Source organism: Bubalus kerabau, chromosome X (genome assembly GCF_029407905.1).
Source record: "Bubalus kerabau isolate K-KA32 ecotype Philippines breed swamp buffalo chromosome X, PCC_UOA_SB_1v2, whole genome shotgun sequence".
NCBI lineage: Eukaryota > Metazoa > Chordata > Mammalia > Artiodactyla > Bovidae > Bubalus > Bubalus kerabau.
Window position 1 is genome coordinate 68,725,524 of NC_073647.1, and position 22,097 is coordinate 68,747,620.

The 22,097-nt window shown below is 39.9% G+C and overlaps 1 protein-coding gene across 4 annotated transcripts in view; it reads left to right on the plus strand.

The window, feature by feature from the left end:
• The first annotated feature begins 1,710 nt into the window (after positions 1-1,710).
• TBC1D8B (TBC1 domain family member 8B) overlaps positions 1,711-22,097 on the plus strand; it is a 75,241-nt gene continuing 54,854 nt past the window's right edge. Inside the window, exons 1-2 of one of the 4 annotated variants that reach the window (XM_055563190.1) lie at positions 1,711-2,002; positions 21,274-21,384. In XM_055563190.1, coding sequence (XP_055419165.1) covers positions 1,873-2,002; positions 21,274-21,384 — 241 coding nt within the window. In that variant the 5' untranslated portion in view covers positions 1,711-1,872. Of the gene's footprint in view, positions 2,003-2,151; positions 2,283-4,501; positions 4,577-21,273; positions 21,385-22,097 lie in introns of those variants that run through there. The other 3 variants (XM_055563188.1, XM_055563191.1, XM_055563189.1) reach the window with 3 other exon arrangements.

Genomic DNA, 22,097 nt, shown 5'->3' on the forward strand with positions numbered 1-22,097 from the left:
CACAGACACTGCTCTGAGGCAGAGTTTTATGGCTCCTTGGCATCTGGGTGTGCCCCACCCCATTTTTTTAAGTCATATTTTTGAGGCTTCATTCTCAATATAGCTTGCCAAGAGCCCCCCCCTTTTTTTGTATGCTGCCTCTCAACTCTTTCCTTCCTATAAACGTTTTCACTTTCAGTTGTTGTGTGTTAGTTGCTCAGTCTTATCTGACTCTTTGCGACCCCATGGACTGTAGCCACTGTCCATGGAATTCTCCAGGCAAGAATACTGGAGTGGGTTGCCATTTTCTTCTCCAGAGGATCTTCCAGACCCAGGGATTGAACCCAGGTCTCCTGCATTGCAGGCAGATTCTTTACCGTCTGAGCCACCAGAGAAGCCTCTTTAATTCTGGTGGGCTTAGTGACAGCAGTAAATAAAAATGTCCCTCAAATAATTTCTCATAATGATGTCTCACAAAGTACCGACTTCAAAGTGTTTAAGTAGCTGCGTATCACTAACAAGGTACAGGCTGCCCTGAAAGGGATTCTTAAAGAACTGAAGAAAAAAAATCGCTCATAAATTATTATATCCAGTAAAGCAAAGTTGGACGACATTTTCTGTGGCTGATTACAATATTTAGAACAAATCTGGGAAGGAAGGAGCACAGGGCGTGAAAAACACTATATGGTTTCTGGAGATTTTATATTTTTATTGTACAGGCAGAAAAGAGCTTAATCCAAGAAAGATTTTTCAATCAGACAATGAATAGTATCAGACTCTACTTTCTGTGTAACTTTGGCTAAGTCACCGAACCCGACTGCCCATTTGTTTATGTACAGAGTGGGGAATGAGATATACATTGTGAGACTTCTGTAAGGATTATGTGAGACACTGTAAGTGAAATCGCTTAGTACATAGTAAGAGAAGGCAATGGCACCCCACTCCAGTACTCTTGCCTGGAAAATCCCATGGACGGTGGAGCCTGGTAGGCTTCAGTCCATGGGGTCGCTAGGAGTCGGACACGACTGAGCGACTTCACTTTCTCTTTTCACTTTCATGCATTGGAGCAGGAAATGGCAACCCACTCCAGTGTTCTTGCCTGGGGAATCCCATCGACGGGGGAGCCTGGTGGGCTTCCGTCTATGGGGTCGCACAGAGTCGGACACGACTGAGGCGACTTAGCAGCAGCAGCAAGAGCTTATTAAACGTTAGTTCTGGAGAAGGAAATGGCAACCCACTCCAGTATTCTTGCCTGGAGAATTCCACGGACAGAGGAGCCTGGTGGGCGACAGTCAACGGGGTCGCAAAGAGTGGGACACGACTGAGCTACTGAACAACAAAACGTTAGTTACCGCTACTGCTCCTTCCCAGAATGGCCGTTCGTTACCCCCAAATTCCGGAAAATATTTACTACAGTTTAACACCCTCAGCTGTAAAAGGATGAGAAGAAACAACACCTCTATACCCGGGCCTCACTTATTCGCTCCAAAAACCGCTTTAAACTTTCGATTGGCAAAATCCACTGAACTGGTGGCTTGGACTCGCTTTGAAAGCACGCGCACCCAGCTCTCACCCCAATGGATTGTGGGAAGTGAGTCCCGCGCTCCAAGTGCTTGAGTACAGGAAAGCGGGAAGCAAACTACAATTCCCAGAAGGGAAAGGAACAGGACTATTTCCCAGTCGGGCGTTAGCGCTGTGGGAGGGAATTGGCAATCTCGCTGTCTACGTGGGAGAGAAGGGAGGGTTGGGGGAAGTGTGGAAAAGCAGAACTCTAGCGGCTGCCGCCTGAGGCAGATTTAGTGGGAGGAGAAGTAGAGGGGAGGAAAAGAGTGGAGGGGTGAGGTGAGGAGGGTATCTGGGTGGCTGCTCCAGGGCGGCATAAAGTTCTTCGCGATGTGGCTGAAGCCCGAGGAAGTGCTCTTGAAAAATGCGCTGAAGCTGTGGATGATGGAAAGGTCCAATGACTACTTCGTGCTGCAGCGGCGTCGGGGCTACGGGGAGGAAGGCGGCGGGGGACTCACAGGTAAGATGTGGCCATTACCCCCACCCTCCCTGCCTCGGGCCCCGTGTTCTCTGGTACTTAAAAGGAGGTGAGGGACAGTTACTCGTCGCCGCCCGCCACCTGATTCTAAACCCTGGGCGGGGAGGGTGGGGGTGGGTGGGACTCGGATTCTTCTCCCCCCACCACCTTTCCATCGCCCTCACTGAGTCCTAAGAACGCCTCCCTGGACCAGCAGTCGGTCTTCGGGTGGGACGGCGAAAGGGAGGAGGGGGTTCTTTCTGAAGCCTAGGAAGAATCTGAGGTAAAGGAGGGGCTCTTTCAGAGGCAGAGTACCCATGGGGGAGGGGGCTGGTGACAAGCGTTAGACGTGGGCAGATCGCTTTTAGGCTAGTGATCAGGGCCAGTTCGCAGTTGTGCACTTAACTTTTTCCCACAACCTCCCCTCCTCCCCCATCTTTAGCCACCACCCTGGGAGGGGTGGTGGGGGGTAATTGTGTGGGAGGACGGATGAGGAGAAAGGGAGGAACTCCAATCACATCTAGGGGGTTGGGCGTCAAAAGAGAGATTCGGGAGTCGGGGTTGGGCGGGGGGAGGGGAGAGTCGGGGTGCGGGGGGAAGGTGAGGAGTAGGTCTCAGAATTGCTAATTCCTCCCCATTTAGCGTTTTTCACTTTGTCTCCAAGTTTTCGATCCTTGGGATCCCCTCCCAAAGTAACCTTTGTAACTCGTTTCTTTCTTGAGTGTTTGGCGCTGACTGCCCTTTCTTTCAGAGCCAAGGTTGTAAAGCAAACCGATTAAACAAACGGAAGTTTCTCTTCCCGCCTAATCCATCCTGCCTTCACTTCTTTGATTTACAAATCAAGAACTCTATTTATGTCTAGTCTGGGAACTTTGTTTTGAGACCAGCCTTCTTGGGCAGGTGCAAACTTTTGGTCACTGAAGAGACCAGAGCTCATTTTCGTGACAACCTCTAGTTCGATATTGTGGCCTTGAAGTGATGGTCCAGGATTAATTCAGCAGCGAGATGGAATGAAAAGGAAGTGTCTCAAAACCTGCTTGTTAGTCCCATCATAATCTCCTGTTGAATGATGTTCGACAAATTCTTTCATTCATTGAACCTTAAGAGCCTACTGTGTGCCATATGGAATGCTAGTATACAAAGATAATTAATATTCAGTTCCCTGTCTTTGAAGTGTTCGTAATCGAGATAAGTGGCAGAGGGTCGGGTTTGAGGGAAATAATCAGCAAACCAGGCAAATTATAATTATGACCTGTAACTGCTAAACCAGGCAAATTGTAATTAGAACCAAATAACTGAAGGCATTGCTTTTTCTCTTCTGTTAAATGGTGTCTACCTCAGAGTTGAGAGGATGAAATGAAAGATTATAGGCGCCAAATCAATGTGTATTGTTGAGATGGTGATGAACATGTGCTATTATTTACTTTTTTTTCAAGATCCAGGTAGTGTGGTGAGAATTCTGAGGTCCTATGGGACATTTAAAAAAATATCTTGCATGACCTATTCATCCTATTCAGCTTCTAAAAGAGCCCTCTTGAAAATACCGCCACAAAAATTGCCTGATAAAACTTGATGTTTTGCCACTTTATAATTTTCAAAAATTAGAAGTGTTATTTTGCAGAGGAGTCTTTCCATTTAGTAGATGTATATATTTTCCAGATTAAAATTTGAGAATCAATGTTCATAATTACCCAGTGATGTAATTTGCCCATTTGAGTCCATTGAAAACAGATCAGAATATATTTAAAATATATTTTCCAGCCCATTGTTACAGCATAAAATTTTGGTTCCCCATAATTTTATTTGACCAGAATTTTTCTGGTGCTCCTGTCCACATTTACCAAAGTTTATGTCACTTTGTTACAACTACTGTGTTCCTGAAAAGTAATAGGTAAATCAGATTTTTGAGAATCAAATCACTATTGCTGCTGCTGCTGCTGAGTCGCTTCAGTCGTGTCCGACTCTGTGTGACCCCATAGACGGCAGCCCATCAGGCTCCTCCGTCCCTGGGATTCTCCAGGCAAGAACACTGGAGTGGGTTGCCATTTCCTTCTCCAATGCATGAAAGTAAAAAGTGAAAGTGAAGTCACTCAGTCATGTCTGACTCTTAGTGACCCCATGGACTGCAGCCTCCCAGGCTCCTCCGTCCATGGATTTTCCAGGCAAGAGTACTGGAGTGGGGTGCCATTGCCTTCTCCGCAAATCACTATTATGTAGTAGTAAATATGTTTTTACTTGTTGCAAATTTTCTTTATATAATCACTCCTTGTTTTCTTTATTTGGGTTTTCATTTGATGCTGTCTTTTTTGTTTGTTGCTGCTTGACTTGTGGGATTTTAGTTTCTTGACCAGGGATTGAACCCAGGCCTCTTGGCATCAAGAGACCGGGAGTCACAACCACTGGACCACCAGGGAATTCCTTTGAGGTGCTTTTTCTTAAAGCATGCATCAGTTGCACCAGTTTCTTACCTGTCTCCCACCCATTCGCATTTACTCTAGCCCCATCTCTGTAAAAGAAGAGAGGGTTTGTCTGAAGAAATAAACCAAGATTTCTGCCACACCTGTATGATGAGAACAGGTATAGCCCCATTTTTGTGGTCAGTTCGTATCTCAGCATATTTGTCTTTATCTGTGGTGTGGTAGAATGCTTGAAATTACCACATGAGAGTTACCGCTATTATATTTCATGTAAATTAAGATGGCTCAGAATGGAGCAAGGAGGTGTTTTTAAGGTTTATTTGGTTCGTTTTGGTCCAGAGCAAAAGTGTGTGCTGATTTTCATGGCTGCTCAATTACTGTATTCTTAAAATTGTGAACCCAACAGCTTTGCTGTGCTTTACCACAAATACACATTTGGATTCGCTCTCATAGGAGATTGATTCTGTGTTAGTATAAGCTTGCCTTTGTCCATTTTGTTTGCTAAAATCCAATGCTACATGCTCCCCCTTTAAGACTTTCATTTGTACATTTTATTTTAATGAAGAAAATGAACACCTAGAGATGCTAATATTGTACTTTTTTTTAAGATTTCATTTCTTGGCCATGTGATAATTGGCAATAAGCACCACCAATGTAATGAATTTAGCTGTGGACTTGGAGAAGTTAGTTGGCTCTTTTTTTTTAAATTCTAGTAATGGAATTGGAGCAACAGAGAACCCTAGGATGGTTTTAGCAGGTGACTAACTTGGAAGTTAGAATTCTGAAGTCCTTTTCTAAATGTTCTGAAACACTTCTAGTGGATATCTTAGCATTTGGTAAGATTACTTAGCATTTGCCTAACTGTATCTTACTTAATTGTCCTAGTTCCCAGCAGGGTGGAATATCTTGTGAAAAAATTTTTATACATAAGATTATTTTTCAGATAAAGTGATTTTCATTTAGAGAAGTAATAAACCCTTCTAGATTTTTGCAGTTACCTTGCAGTATTCCTTGTTCCTCCTGGATGATAAGGGTAATGACTTTTCTCTGGCACTTACCACTTGGCTTTATGTAATTAAAAATAATTTATGCATATTTGGCTTATTAAGCACAAATCAACAACTTGCTTGTCAGATGGGAGCTACTACATGAGTGAAATTATGGGGCTACATTCTATTAAGTACTCTAGTATGGGACCTAGGAAGGTCTGCCAGTTAGGAAGCTTTAATTTAGATAGTTTGTTGAGAGTATTTTACTCTTTTTTAAAAAATTTTATTTATTTGGCTGCACTGGGTCTTAGTTGCAGCATGTGGGGTCTAGTTCCCTGACCAGGGTTCAAACCCTGGCTCTCTGCACTGGGAGCTCAGAGTCTTAGTCACTGGACCACCAGGGAAGTCCCAGTATTTTACTCTTGAATTTTCCATATCTGGATAGTGTGAGCAGGTTCTTTTGTGTTAGACTGACAATCTCCTTCAGTAGACCTTACTTTTTTGTGATGTAGAACTAGACTAAGAAATAAAACATGAAAATGGAGGATGTTTCCTTATCCCTTTTTGCATCTTGGCACCACTACTTTGAAATTAAACCATCTGTAAACACTAGAACATGATAACATTTGAAATGAGCTTCCCATTTTATGATATTTATATAAACTTAATAAATCACTATGTGAGTTATCATAAATAAACACACACATAAAAATCAATTAGGTAACCTTTAAAAAAGTTCTTCATGACCATCCCTCAAAAACACAAGGTTTTTCTCTCCCTTTTCCCTACTCCCAACTCAAGGACCCAACTCTGAAAATGTTCTCAAGTTTTCCTTAGCAAAATATTCCTGCATTCCATACTCACAAAGGAAGCAGCTGATAAAATTTTGGCCTCCCACATATCTCATTACTGGGACCTGGGTGCTAAATAGTGGCCTTGACATTTCATTTTACATAAGGAAACATCAACCCTCCCACCCAGTCTACCGCCCCCACCCCACCACAGTGTAAATTAATAAATATCATTTTGGCTTATTAAAGAGAAAAATCCCATGGGGCAACCCCTAGGGAGGCAAATCACACTGTATGCTCCCCTCTCGTCTTCCCTTCCTGGAATGTGTATCCATGTGAAATCCAGTAAACAGTTGCCTTTAAAGATCTCTTAGAATGATGAAGGACAGCTTTGCAGGAGGTTTTGAGACATAAAGGATGGTCAGTGTCACCGCTTTTTCTAGGTAGTAATGGAAGGATTATTGAGTGCATACCTGTGAGCTTCAGGCCTTTCTTCACATACCTGTTAATACACTGCTCTCTTGCCCTTTTCCCTCCTCTGCCTGCTGCTAGGGTCTCTCCTCCCTTAAGCATAGCCTGGGAACCACCACTCTAGTTCACCTTAGGGTCATGAATCCTCAATCCTCAAGAGTTAAAGTGATAATGATGTGGATTGTGTGCAAAGAGATTGATTTCTTTTCTTTTTTTGGTTAAGATATTGGAGGTTTATAATGTAAGTGGGAAATTAATATTTGCTGTCAAATAGATTTTGTTCTAATGAAAAAAGAATACTAAGAAGTGATGACACTGACCAACCTTCATTTTTCAAAACCTACAGACCTGTTTGTTCTTGTCATATCATTCAAAGAGATCTTTGAAGGTAATTTTTACTTAATTTCACCTGTATCCTTTGTTTATGGAATGCAGGAATATTTTGCTAAGGAAAACTTGAGAACTTCCAGAAAGGGAAGTGAGCGCAGTGTGATTTGCTCTCCCCAGGGGTTACCCTAATGAGATTTTTCTTTTTAGTAAGTCAACTACAAGCCAAAATCCACAAATGCATGAATGCACCACCAGTCCAGTGATTCCATGTACCCCATTAACCCTATTTCCTTTATCTTCCCTGATTCTTTAATATTTTTATGTGTCTGTTTAGTTGTGATTGTTTTATAAAAGCTTTGTCACGTGTAAAATGGGAACAGAACTTATCTTCAGTATCTCAGGGCACTGTTACGTGAGTCAAATGAGTTTTGAAACTTGTGAGCAACTAATTAAACATTTGACACTCATTTATCTGTTGATAAAGGAATGATTTGTTTAGTGCCATTTTTTAAATTAGTTAATTTAAATTGGAGGATAATTTATTTACAATATTGTGTTTCTTGCCTTATTTCAACATGAATCACCCATGGGTGCACATGTGCCCCCCGATCCTGAACCCCCCTCCCTCCTTCCTCCCCACTCCATCCCTCTAGGCTGTCCAGAGCACTGGCTTTGAGTGCCCTGATTCATGCATCAAACTTACACTCTCCATCTTTTTCACATATGGTAATGTACATGTTTCAGTGCTATTCTCTCAAATCATCCCACACTCCCCTTCTTCCACATAGTCCAAAAATCTGTTCTTTACATCTGTGTCTCTTTTGCTGCCTTGCATATAGGATCATTGTTACCATCTTTCTAAATTCCACATATATGTGTTAATATACTGTTTTGGTGTTTCTCTTTCTGACTTCACTCTGCATCATAGGCTCCAGTTTCATCCACCTCATTAGAACTGACTCAAAAGCATTGCTTTTTATAGCTGAGTAATATTCCATTGTGTATATGTACCGCAACTTTCTTATCCATTCAGCTGCCAATGGACATCTAGGTTGTATCCATGTCCTAGCTATTGTAAACAGTGCTGTGTTGAACACTGGGGTACATGTGTCTCTTTCAGTTCTAGTTTGGTGTGTATGCCCAGCAGTGGGATTGCTGGGTCATGTGGCAGTTCTATTTCCAGTTTTTTAAGGAATCTCCACACTGTTCTCCATAGTGGCTGTACTAGTTTGCATTCCCACCAGCAGTGTAAGAGGGTTCCCTTTTCTCCACACCCTCCCCAGCATTTACTGTTTGTAGACTTTTTGATGGCAGCCATTCTGACCAGCATGTGATGATACCTCATTGTGGTTTTGATTTGTATTTCTCTAATAATGAGTGATATTGAGCATCTTTTCATGTGTTTATTAGCTATCTGTATGTCTTTGGAGAAATGTCTGTTTAGTTCTTTGGCCCACTTTTTGATTGGGTTTTTCGATTTTCTGGTATTGAGCTGCATGAGCTGCTTGTATATTTTGAAGATTAATTCTTTGTCAGTTGCTTCGCTTGCTATTATTTTCTCCCATTCTGAAGGCTACCTTTTTACCTTGCTTATAGTTTCCTTCATTGTGCAAAAGCTTTTGAGTTTAATAAGGTCCCATTTGTTTATTTTTGTTTTTATTTCCATTATTTTGGGAGGTGGGTCCTAGAGGATCTTGCTGTGATTTATGTCAGAGAGTGTTCTGCCTGTGTTTTCCTCTAAGAGTTTTATAGTTTCTAGTCTTACATTTAGATCTTTAATCCATTTTGAGTTTATCTTTGTGTATGGTGTTAGAGTGTTCTAGTTTCATTCTTTTACACGTGGTTGACCAGTTTTCCAGGAGATCGAACCAGTCCATCCTGAAGGAGATCAGCCCTGGGATTTCTTTGGAAGGAATGATGATAAAGCTGAAACTCCAGTACTTTGGCCACCTCATGCGAAGAGTTGACTCATTGGAAAAGACTCTGATGCTGGGAGGGATTGGGGGCAAGAGGAGAAGGGGACAACAGAGGATGAGATGGCTGGATGGCATCACTGACTCGATGGACATGAGTCTCAGTGAACTCTGGGAGTTGGTGATGGACAGGGAGGCCTGGCGTGCTGCAATTCATGGGGTCGCAGAGTCGGACACGAATGAGTGACTGATCTGATCTGATCTGACCTGACCATTTTTCCTAGCACCACTTGTTAAAGAGATTGTCTTTTCTCCATTGTATATTTTTGCCTCCTTTATCAAAGATAAGGTGTCCATAGGTGCATGGATTTATCTCTGAGCTTTCTATTTTGTTCCATTGATCTATATTTCTGTCTTTGTTAGTGCCATTTTCTTTACCTGAAGAGCAAATAAGGATCTATATTTGTACCATTTTTTCCTAGTAATTACTTTTCCCATGTTGTATCTGACAAAGGTTTGTATAGTCAAAGCTATGGTTTCTTTAGTAGTCATGTACGGATGTGAGAGTTGGACCATAAAGAAGGCTTGAAAGTGAAAGTCGCTCAGTGGTATCTGACTCTTTGCCACCCCATGGACTGTATAGTCCATGGAATTCTCCAGACCAGAATATTGGAGTGGGTAGCCTTTCCCTACTTCAGGGGATCTTCTCAACCCAGGGATCAAACCCAGGTCTCCCGCATTGCAGGTGGATTCTTTACCAGCTGAGCCACCAGGGAAGCCCAGGAATACTGGAGTGGGTAGCCTATCCCTTCTCCAGTGGATCTTCCCGACCCAGGAATCGAACTAGGGTCTCCTGCATTGCAGGCGGATTCTTTACCAACTGAGCTATGAGGAAGCCCTTAGTGCTGAAGAATTGATGGCGTTTGAACTGTGGTGCTGGAGAAGACTCTTGGGAATCCCTTGGATAGCAAGGAGATCAAACCAGTTAATCCTAAAGGAAATCAACACTGAATATGCATTGAAAAGACTGATGCTGAAGTTCCAATACTTTGGCCACCTGATATGAAGAGCTGATTCACTGGAAAAGACCGTGATGTTGAGAAAGATTGAGTGCAGGAGGAGAAGGGGGCGACAGAAAATGAGATAGTTGGATGGCATCATTGGTTCAATGGACATGAGTTTGAGCAAACCTGGCATGCTGTAGTCCATGAGGTCACAAAGAATCAGATATGACTTCATGACTGAACAACAACTTGTAGAAATTGATTTGGAGTAGTTTTTGTTCAGTCACTCAGTCATATCCAACTCTTTGCAACCCCATGGACTGCAGCATGCAAGGCTTTCCTGTCCTGCACCATCTCTTGGAGTTTGCTCAAATTCAGGTCCATTGAGCCAATGATGCCATCCAACCATCTCACCCTGTGTCGCTCCCTTCTCCTCCTGCCTTCAGTCTTTCTCAACATCATTGTCTTTTCCAGTGAGTCAGCTTTTCGTATCAGGTGGCCAGAGTATTGGAGCTTCAGCATCAGTCATTCCAATGAATATTCATGACTGATTTCCTTTAGGATTGACTGGTTTGATTTCCTTGTTGTCCAAGGGACTCTCAAGAGTCTTCTCCAACATCACAGTTCGAAAGCATCAATCCTTTGGTGCTCAGCCCTCTTTATGGTCCTACTCTCACATCCATACATGACTACTGGATAAGCGATAGCTTTGACTGGACGGACCTTTGTTGGCAAAGTGATGTCTCTGCTTTTTAATATGCTGTCTAGGTTTGTCATAGCTTTTCTTCGATGGAGCAAGCATTTTTGAATTTTGTGGCTGCAGCCAATGTCTGCAGTGATTTTGGAGCCCAAGAAAATGAAATCTGCCACTGTTTCCACTTTTTCCCCCACCTCTATTTGCCATGAAGTGATGCGACTGGATGCCATGATCTATACAATATGCAGTGATAACACTGCAGAATCAAAACACTGCAAAACCAAAACAGTGATATTTAAGAGGACTTAGACTAAAATAGCAGGACAGCATTTCTTTTTAATCTGCTATTGCCCCAAACCCAGAAGTCCTCAAACAGTGCTTCTATAGATACAAGCATCATTTGTCTTTCTGAGTGGTGTCGAAGAGTGTGTGTAACTCTAGTTGTCTATGTTATATTTTTCAAAACATAATACTTGAAGAAGAAATAACCATTCAGCTGGTGAAAGGCCATGCTGCTGGTGGACAGCTGTGGAAGGAGTATGGATGTAAAATAAGCTAAAAATTAATAAAATAAATGGGACTATACTGTTTCCCATGTTGCTGTACAGCTATGACATGGATTTTATATTACTTTTATGTTAGAAAATCTGCCCAGTTTTCCTCCTTTTGCTGCTGCTATATGAGCACTGCTGGTAAGAGTAAATCCTAAATGTGAATACTCAACAGATAATTACCAAGTGACTTCTAAAAATCAAGCACTGTTTTAGGTGCTACAGATAATAGCAGTGAGCAAAACAAAATCCCCATTCTCATGGGGCTAACATTTTAGTTGAGGGAGGCAAATTAATATATGGCTGGTAGCAGTAAATGCTATAAAGAAAAATAAAGTAAGGTATAGTAATAGAGAGGGGAGGGGATTGGTAGTTTAGATAAGTGTGGTTTAGGAATGCTTCCTTAAGGTGACCTATGAGTAGAGACCAGAGGGACTAGAGTACATGAGCCAAGCAGATAGTTTGAAACAGACTGAATATATATAATTCTGTCTAGGAATTTCACTGTGAAAAGAAGCAGAGAAATGGGTGGTACCCGGCTACTGGTTTGGGTGTTGGGTATACAGTGGTGAATAAAACAAAAATAACTTATACCCCCATAGACTTTATAATCTGGTAGGACAGACAAATAATAAGTAAGCAAGCAAATATATAATTATTGGGGTAGTCAGTAATATCTGCCTGGTGTGAGTGGCTTATAAATAGTCATGCATGAGGAGTATTTGAAACTCCCAAAGCAATTTTCCAGGGCCAGATCTGGTATAAAGTATGCTTTATCTAATTTCCTGTTAAATGATACAAAGATTTCCTAAAAGCAGTGATTAATAACAATAGGTGGTATTCTGGTGGCAGAATTCCAGCATGACATCTGTGGAGCAACTTGTCAAAAGCCAGTGTGGATTGTTTTTTTAAATTAGCCATCTCTCAGCACTAACAAGATCTGGGATGTGGCTTGATAGAGAGGAATAATATGCTAGTGCAGAAGCAAAAGATGGCAGTTGTGGGGGATACAGTAAGTACCCCAGATTCACTTATTTGTGGCTGAAAATAGGAAACTCAAGATATATTGCCCTTTGCAACCAGAAAGGTCTGTTGAAGAACAATGCCCTCATCTACAGAAGAGGAAAACCTGGAAAACTGGAGATAGAAATTCAAAAGGACTTGAGAATGAAACCTTTGTTGTTTTTTGTCTCCACTGCCCTTTGAATTCAGTCTAGATGGTTTTGTTTTTTTCTCTTTCACTCCAGTATAAAAAAGTGAAGTTTTAAAACAAGAGGTAATCACATTTGTTGATTTTTATCCTTAAATTAGTTGCCCTTTTGTTTTAAACTAACCAAAATCATAGCCAGCTTTCAGTTCAGTTCAGTTCAGTTCAGTCGCTCAGTCGTGTCCGACTCTTTGCAACCCCATGAATCCCAGCCCGCCAGGCCTCCCTGTCCATCACCAACTCCTGGAGTTCACTCAGACTCATGTCCATCGAATCAGTGATGCCATCCAGCCATCTCATCCTCTGTCGTCCCCTTCTCCTCCTGCCCCCCCAATCCCTCCCAGCATCAGAGTCTTTTCCAATGAGTCAACTCTTCACATGAGGTGGCCAAAGTACTGGAGTTTCAGCTTTAGCATCATTCCTTCCAAAGAAATCCCAGGGCTGATCTCCTTCAGAATGGACTGGTTGGATCTCCTTGCAGTCCAAAGGACTCTCAAGAGTCTTCTCCAACACCACAGTTCAAAAGCATCAATTCTTTGGTGCTCAGCCTTCTTCACAGTCCAACTCTCACATCCATACATGACCACAGGAAAAACCATAGCCTGGACTAGACGGACCTTTGTTGGCAAAGTGATGTCTCTGCTTTTGAATATGCTATCTAGGTTGGTCATAACTTTCCTTCCAAGGAGTAAGCGTCTTTTAATTTCATGGCTGCAGTCACCATCTGCAGTGATTTTGGAGCCCCAAAAAATAAAGTCTGACACTGTTTCCACTGTTTCCCCATCTATTTGCCATGAAGTGATGGGACCAGATGCCATGATCTTCATTTTCTGAATGTTGAGCTTTAAGCCAACTTTTTCACTCTCCTCTTTCACTTTCATCAAGAGGCTTTTTAGTTCCTCTTCACTTTCTGCCATAAGGATGGTGTCATCTGCATATCTGAGGTTATTGATATTTCTCCCGGCAATCTTGATTCCAGCTTTTGCTTCTTCCAGTCCAGCGTTTCTCATGATGTACTCTGCATATAAGGTAAATAAGCAGGGTGACAATATACAGCCTTGACATACTCCTTTTCCTATTTGGAACCAGTCTGTTGTTCCATGTCCAGTTCTAACTGTTGCTTCCAGACCTGCATACAGATTTCTCAAGAGACAGGTCAGGTGGTCTGGTATTCCCATGTCTTTCAGAATTTTCCAGTTTCTTGTGATCCACACAGTCAAAGGCTTGGCATAGTCAATAAAGCAGAAATAGATGTTTTTCAGGAACTCTCTTGCTTTTTCCATGATCCAGCGGATGTTGGTAATTTGATCTCTGGTTCCTCTGCCATTTCTAAAACCAGCTTGAACATCAAGAAATTCACGGTTCACGTATTGCTGAAGCCTGGCTTGGAGAATTTTGAGCATTACTTTACTAGCATTTGAGATGAGTGCAATTGTGCGGTAGTTTGAGCATTCTTTGGCATTGCCTTTCTTTGGGATTGGAATGAAAACTGACCTTTTCCAGTCCTGTGGCCACGGCTGAGTTTTCCAAATTTGCTGGCATATTGAGTGCAGCACTTTCACAGCATCATCTTTTAGGATTTGAAATAGCTCCACTGGAATTCCATCACCTCCACTAGCTTTGTTCATAGTGATGCTTTCTAAGTCCCACTTGACTTCACATTCCAGGATGTCTGGCTCTTGGTCAGTGATCATGCCATCGTGATATCACAGTAATCCAAGTCTATGCCCCAACCAGTAGCCAGCTTTAGTTCTTCTAAACAATGTTTTAAAAATACTGTACTATATATGAGTTTCCATTTGCTGCCACACTTGCTTTTTGCTTTTCCCCTAGGAATTCAGATGTTATTTTCTTTAATTTTCTGAGGGCTACTCTTTTTGCACCTTGATGTATAAGTCTTGAAGTGTATTAAGGTGCTGTAAATAAAGATGATGACAATTTTCATATTTCTCTGTTTTAATCTTTAGAAGTATAGCTGTATTTGATGGATAATTCTTATATTCTTTTTTCCCCATGACATTGTAATCTGCCATTTATGCTCAATTACTTACCTTTACAAAATCTAAATCCTTTAATGAAACAAAGCTTTATTTTCAGTTAGGGAAGGAAATGAGTGCTTATGTGTATCTAGTTTTCAAGTAAATGTCTGTAAAAAATGCAAGGAGAGGGAAAATAAGACAAGAGAATTATTTTTATTAACTGTTTTCTAAAAGCTTTTAGTGCTTTCAAAATGTCAGCTATGTCTGTTGGATTATTGTAAAAGAAGAGTTCACAATCTTGTTTTAAGGACTTAGAACTGGCAGCAAAAGCAGTAGAAAGAGGAAGACCTACGGCCTTTACTGAGAACATTACTTTCTCCTATTTGAATGTATTTCCTACTAAGTTTACCAATTAGTTTGTTCATCAACATTTAATGAACCTGAGATTATAAAAAATTCAGTAAAGGTGTACTTGTTTGACTTGGTAAACCTGGCAACTGAAGACAAGATACAGAATCCATTATAAAGTTTCAACAGTCATTTCTATTGTCAAAGTTTATAATTGAGTGTTTTACTTAGAATGGAAATTAAATGTTCTTTGTATTAGGAAGTGCATTTTAATAACTTCTGCAGCTGGAGCAGTGTTGCCTCACACAATGTCCTCAATCTAGTGTACAGGCAGAAAAAGCCACTTGTCAAATGAAAGCGTACTAAACTAGCACATGATAATGAGTACCAAGCTTTGGCTATTTTAGAGTGTCCCTTCCTCCAACACTCAGCCTACTTGTTCATATTATTATTAACCTAATATAAGAAAAAAATGTTTGTCAGATTTGCAGGTGTCTGAAAATTGAAAGTGACAGTTAATACCATAGATCAGTTTTCTCAATACTGACTGCATGTTAGATTCAACTGAGAACCTTTTTAAACAAACTAAATGACACTGGAGTATTTATGAGTAAAATGATATGATATTTGGGATTTACTTTAAAATACTCTAGGAGGGAATAATGATAGAAGATTGGCAAACTGTTGGTAATTACTGAAGTTATGTCATGGGCACATAGAAGTTTTAGTTTATTCTTTTCTTTTTGAAAGTTTTTATAAAACACAGTTAAGGAAAAATAGAATACCTGGGCCCTACCCCAGATGAATTAAATTAGAATCTTCAGTCAGAGAAAGCAATGGCACCCCACTGCAGTACTCTTGCCTGGAAAATCCCATGGACGGAGGAGCCTGGTAGGCTGCAGTCCATGGGGTCGCTAAGGGTCGGACACGACTGAGCGACTTCACTTTGACTTTTCACTTTCCTGCATTGGAGAAGGCAGTGGCACCCCACTCCAGTGTTCTTGCCTGGAGAATCCCAGGGACGGGGGAGCCTCGTGGGCTGCTGTCTATGGGGTTGCACAGAGTCGGACATGACTGAGGCGACTTAGTAGTAGTAGTAGTAGCAGGCTTTAGTGGTTTTAAAAGTTGAGCTTGAGTAGTTTGTAAAACTCCTCCAGGGCTTACCTGGTACCTCAGTGGTAAAGAATCTGCCTGCCAATGCAGGAGACATGGGTTCAATCCCTGATCGGGGAAGATCTCACATGCCTCAGAGCAACTAATCCCTTGTGCCACAACTATTAAGCCTGTACTGTAGAGCTAGGGAGCTGCAACTACTGAGCCCACGCCCACTAGGGCTCATGCTCTGCAACAGGAGAAGCCACCACAGTGAGAAGCCCTCAAACCACAACTAGAGCGTAGCCCCCACTTGCCGCCACTAGAGAAAAGCCTGTGCAGTGACGAAGACCCAGCACAGCCAAAAATAAAATAAATTAAAATAAATAAATCTTTAAAAAATCCCTCCCCCAAATGATTCAAACTTGCAGTTACAGTTGAGAATCACTATCATGGAAAATAAAGTCAAGATTCAGATAGATCTGGACAAGTTAAAAGCTCAGTTGAAATCAATGAGATAAAATTTAGCATAGGTAAATGTAAACTGTATTTATGTTTTTTTTTAATCAACTGTACAGGACAGAGAATATGTAGGTTGGTGCTTGTGTTTGTGAAAAAGGTCAAAGTAGGTTAATTTATCACAAGGTTAGTATGATGATAATATGACATCATGACTAGAAAGCTAGTATGATCTTTGACAGCATTAATAGAACCATGTAGCCTACAGTATAAAAACCCTGCATTTGTTCAGATCTTATCTCATATTCAGGTTTGAAAGACACATTTTATGAGACTTTGACAAATAGGTATGTTAAGAGAAATAATAAGAGACTCAGACAATCTCTTACAACAAACAGATGAAAGAACTAGGTATATTTTAAGCCAGTAGATGAGAAGAATAAGCACAGGGAGACAAGAAAACTATAATCATATTAATAATATTTGAAGTCCTACCATATTGAATAGAGCATATATTTTGTATGGCCCCAAAGTTGCAAAAGTAGTATTTACCCTAAGGAAGACCATCATTTTCTATTTTTTAAAAGTGTGTAAGAAATACTTTCATTTTTCTATCGTAAAGGTTAAAAAAAATGTTCATTTCAGAAAATATGTATAGGTGTGAAAAAGAAAATAATGACCACGCATCATCCTGCTGCCCAGAGATAACCACTGTAACCCAGATTGGCTACCTAATGTATGTGGCTCAGTGCAAAATGAAAATGCAGGGGGAAGAAGAAAGAAAATGTGCAGGGCTCTATGTTAAAAAAATAAGAATTTAAAGATGTAACAGCAGAGTATTAAAGCAAGCATGGGGCCCTTCTGGCATGAGGCCCTATGGACAGGTCATAAGCTCATGAAGCTAGCTTTAATTATATAACATCTAGAAATTTACAGTTCACCCTTCAACAACATGGAATTTGAACTGAATGGGTCCACTTTATATGACTTTTTTCCCCAGTAAATACAACAGTGTTATACAGTCTTCAGTCTGTTGAATCTGTGGATGTGGAGCTGCAGACATGGAGGGCTGACTATGAAGTTATATGCAGTTTTGACTTGCGTGGGGGTCAACACCTCTAACCCCTGCGTTGTTCACGGGTCAGTTGTAAAAATATTTTAGAAATAAGTTTCTAATTAGTAGACATTCCCACCAATGCAATAGGCTCCCTTGGGATAACTCTGGAGTTAAAAAGGGAAAAGCTAGGCTTCCAATCAGGGATACTATAGAATAGATGAATGTGTCGGTGGTTGGACCATATGACATGCTAGGATATTTTTTCATCTCTGACATCAGTGGTGCTCTATCTCTATCCATTCAAAAATAATTGGTTCATGAACAGTTCATTACCCGCAAGTTGTCTGTTTTTTGAAATCATAGAACCTTGCTTTTTGTTATCTTGCTGTATTATTTAATAAAAAATATTTCATATCAACTATGGCGATGGTTTCCTTTAACAGGGTGTAGAACATTACCTTACTCAGCTATAGACATTCAAAAAATGATTTTTGAGTTTCTTAATATTTTTAACTCTCTTGTTCTGTCCTGCAGCTGACAGACAGTATTCTTTTCCCAATTTACTATTGCTATGCATGCGTGCTAAGTCACTTCAGTCATATCCAGCTGTCTGTGACCCTATGGACTGTAGCTCTCTAGGCTCCTCTGTCCATGGGATTCTCCAGGCAAGAAGACTGGAGTAGGTTGCCATTGCCCTCCTCCAGGGGATCTTCCCACCCAGGAATTGAACCTATGTCTCCTGAGGCTCCTGCATTGCAGGTAGATTCTTTATCTCTGAGCCATCAAGGAAGCCCGTTTCTATTGCTATAGATCTTCCTATATGTAGGCTGATTCATGACCTTGGATGTTCAGGCTATCAGATGATAAACCTCTGTTTATATGGAAAAGCAACCCAAAGTTCTCTGCTTATTTTCTTGTACTTCTAGAACCCAGACATTGGTACATATTAATTCCTGAATGACTTGCAGGGACTTGATGATGATTATAGCTTAATAAGCTTCAAGACTTCCCCAAGTGACTTGAAATGTATTGCACTAGCTTCCAAATTATTTTTTGCATGGTTTTGCACTAGCTCCCAGATTTAAAGCACTTACCAAAACTGACCAGTTTCCTTTCTGCATAGTGTAAAGCACTTATAATCTTGCAAACATTTCTGTTGCAAAAACAATGACCTTTCATGCCAGTGATTTTCACTACTTTGTTCCCAGTCTCAAACTTTCTATCGAAGAGCTAATTTTTCTTATGTTACTCAGAAATAATGATCTGTAGTCTCTCCTTTCCTTTCTGCCTCCTCACACTTCCACACTCCATGTTAACTTTCAGCTGAGCCAAACTTTTCTTGACCTCTTTGTTCTTTTTCCCATTCTTCTAATAATGCTTTTTCTAGTGTATATGAAGAAGGAAATAGACTTTGAGCTCCTTTTCTTTGAAATGTGGCAAAACGTGCAGTAAATAATTTTCCTTGCAAATTTGCAAAAACTTTTTTGAAAGCTTTTTTAGAACTTAAATTCATGGGAGCCAAATCCAGCAGCTTAATAGTGCTGTTTTTAATGAATGCTTTTATTTGAACTCCTTATTTTGACAATTTTGTGAAGTCATTGTATGTTTGTTTATATAAACACGCATTCATATACTTGATTCCATTTTTTCAACCTGAAGATAGTTCCCTCTTTTGGTTTTCTTTCGCTGCCTCTTTTTAGTATTTTCACTTTCCCATCTTCAAAATGAAAACATCCTCTTTTTTTTCTATTTCCTGAATAATTTCAGTTAAGTTGCTCTGAAGAGGCTATCTGCATATGTTTAACTCCCACTTTTCTTTTTCACCAGCTCCCACTTTTCTTACTTTATCCTAATCTCTTAGCCAGATCTCCAGTTTCTCACAGTCACTTTTTCATACTGAGAGTGATAGACTTATTTTTCCTTTTATCTCCAACCCTTCAGTAATTCCCTCATTAGTTGACATAGAATCACTTCCTATATCTCACGTCTTCATTCCCATTCTCTCTTCCCCCGTACCATCTCTTTCATAATATTTGTGTAGGTGTTCATATTTCTTTTTCTTAATCTTCAATTCATATTATAACTTTTTCATATCAGATAATTGCTTTTTTCTATTATCTGCACATGTTGTGATTGCCAAAATCTTCCTTCTAAGACTGCCCTTTAAGACTGCTAATTGATATGCTGCATTTGTGACCCCTGTTTTTACCAATTCCTACATCTCTCTCCCACCCTTTCCTTTCACCTGAGCCAAGTTTCTCTTTATTTCTTTGTTTTATCTTCTACTCTTCTAATTTACTTCCTTCTATGCTTATAATAACTCCCTACCTCACATCTGCCAATGTACCTATATTCTCATTCAAATCTTGCTTGAAATCTTAACTCCTTTTAAGTGGGTAAAGATAGGAAAATAGCCAAAGGCCTGTTTTATAGTTGAGTTATTTTTTTCTTAAGTCTGTATGCTAAATCAAAGAGGAATGCCTCATAAAGTAAAACCAACACTCAACCAGTCAAAGCTTCCAGAAAAGAAAGATTGATTTATGTTTCTCAGCCATCTCACTGATAAGTTAACAAATTTTGCTCCTGAAAGTTAGGGATAGAAACCTAGAGGTAGAAGACATGGTTATTGTCCTCAGAGAACTAATAATCTAGGTAAAGAGGCAAAATTAATATACATGAAGTACTTAGAAAGTAGTTGTAATAACTAACCTAATAATCAGAATGCTGGATTGTATCATACAGACTTTAAGTGCTGTGTATAATCAGAGACAAGGGAAGGCATAATTGCTTGGGGTTGCCAATGAAGATTTCTTAGGGGAATTGGGTCTTGAAGAAAACATAGAATTTGGATTAGCCACACTGGTCTACAAGACTTCCATTTACATTTCTAGGTAAAAAAGAGACTTGCTTAGCAGAGACTTTTTAAGTTTTTATTTATTTATTTACGTTTGGCTGTATTGGATCTTTGTTGCTTTGCATGGGCCTTTTCTCTAGTTGCAGAGAGCCCAGACTACTTTCTAGTTGCAGTGCCCAGGCTTATTTTGTTGTGGAGCACAGACTCTAGGGCACATGGGCTCAGTAGTTGTGGCTCTCTGGCTCTAGAGCACCGACTTAATTGTTGTCTCACGAGCTTAGATGCTCCATGGCACGTGGACTCTTCCGGGACCAGGGATAAGACTGAGGTCTCCTGCATTGGCAGGTGGATTTTTTTACTACTGAGCCACCAGGGAACCCCAGACTTGCTATGCAAAGACTTTAAGGGAGAAATTAAGAAAACAGGAAACTTATTCTAGGAGGAGTAGGAAATATCAAATAATTAAATTGAAGCTAAGTAATAAAAACCTTGAATTTGAAATTGAGGAATTAAATGTTAAAAAGAAAAAAATCCCCTTTAAGCATTTTAATTAATCAAGATTTTTATCTTGTTAAAATCCATTGTTTTTCTTATAGTATTAGCTAACATTGAGTCTTTTACTATGTGCTAACATTGTGCTAAGTGTTTTATGTGTAATAACTCATTTTATCTTTCCAATAACCTTTTGTGGTAGGCTCCAGTTTTAACCCCTTATTTTACAAATGAGAATGAAGAAAAGGTAAGTACAACTGGGTCAAGTTGACACAAGTTAGTACTAGGATTCAAACCTAGAAAATCTCTGGTACTAGAATCTACATTCTTATCTGCTTTATACATAACCTTGTAAAGGAGGTAAATAAGTGCTGCAAATATATCATGAGGTTTAGACAAATGAATCTGACATTATTTTATTGAAAGATAATTTTTAAAGCACTAATGACACTGGAACACTGTAATCTCTTCATCCCGATTGTACTTTTTTCTTTAAGAAAAATCTCTGTAAAGAAGCTTTGAGTTAGAAATGAAAAAAAAACCATTGGTTGTTATTCGTGTGAAGCAATATTGATTTTATCTCTTGTAAGATCCTTGTTTCAACAGTCTCTTTATTACAACAGGACTTTTGGTTGGGACTCTTGATTCAGTCTTAGACTCTACTGCAAAAGTAGCTCCATTTCGCATCCTACATCAGACACCAGATTCTCAAGTTTACCTGTCAATTGCATGTGGTGAGTATGATTTTTAAAACATAGAATTCAAACAAATAAGGATCTTAAGGAACTGAATATTTAAATTTATTTATACTCCCCAGTTTTTTTTAATTATTTTTTATTGGAGTATAGTTGACTTACAAATAGAGTCACAGATGTAGAAAACAAATGAGGTATATGGGAGGGTGAAGGATAAATTAGGAGATTGGGATTGACATATACACACTACTATAAAATAGATAACTAATAAGAACCTACTGTATAGCACAAGGAACTCTACTTAATACTTTGTAATGACCTATATGGTAATAGAATCTCTCCAGTTGTTTTAATTTAGAATTGAGTTAAATGTGCAGCTCTACTTTGAGAGACTAGAAAAATATCTATTTAAGAAAGATTACAGATTTTTTAAAAATCAATTAATATGTGAGACCTGAAGCATGTGTTCTGGCAGTGTTGATTCTGAGCAAATTTTGGTCAGTGCTACTGTTAATCTGACTCCTTTCTTCAACTCACCTTTCCTGCTTAACCCAACTGCTAGGAAGATGAGAACCTCCCCCATGAAGTTCTTTGTTTCATCTCTTATAATTCAGATGAGGAGAATCAAGCCCAAAACTTAAAGGCTGATCTCGAAGAAAATATAAGCCTGAAAACCTAAACAAGGCATCATATCCTTGAAATATGAAGGGATAACTTACACGTAGTGCAACATATTCATCCATGAATATGTT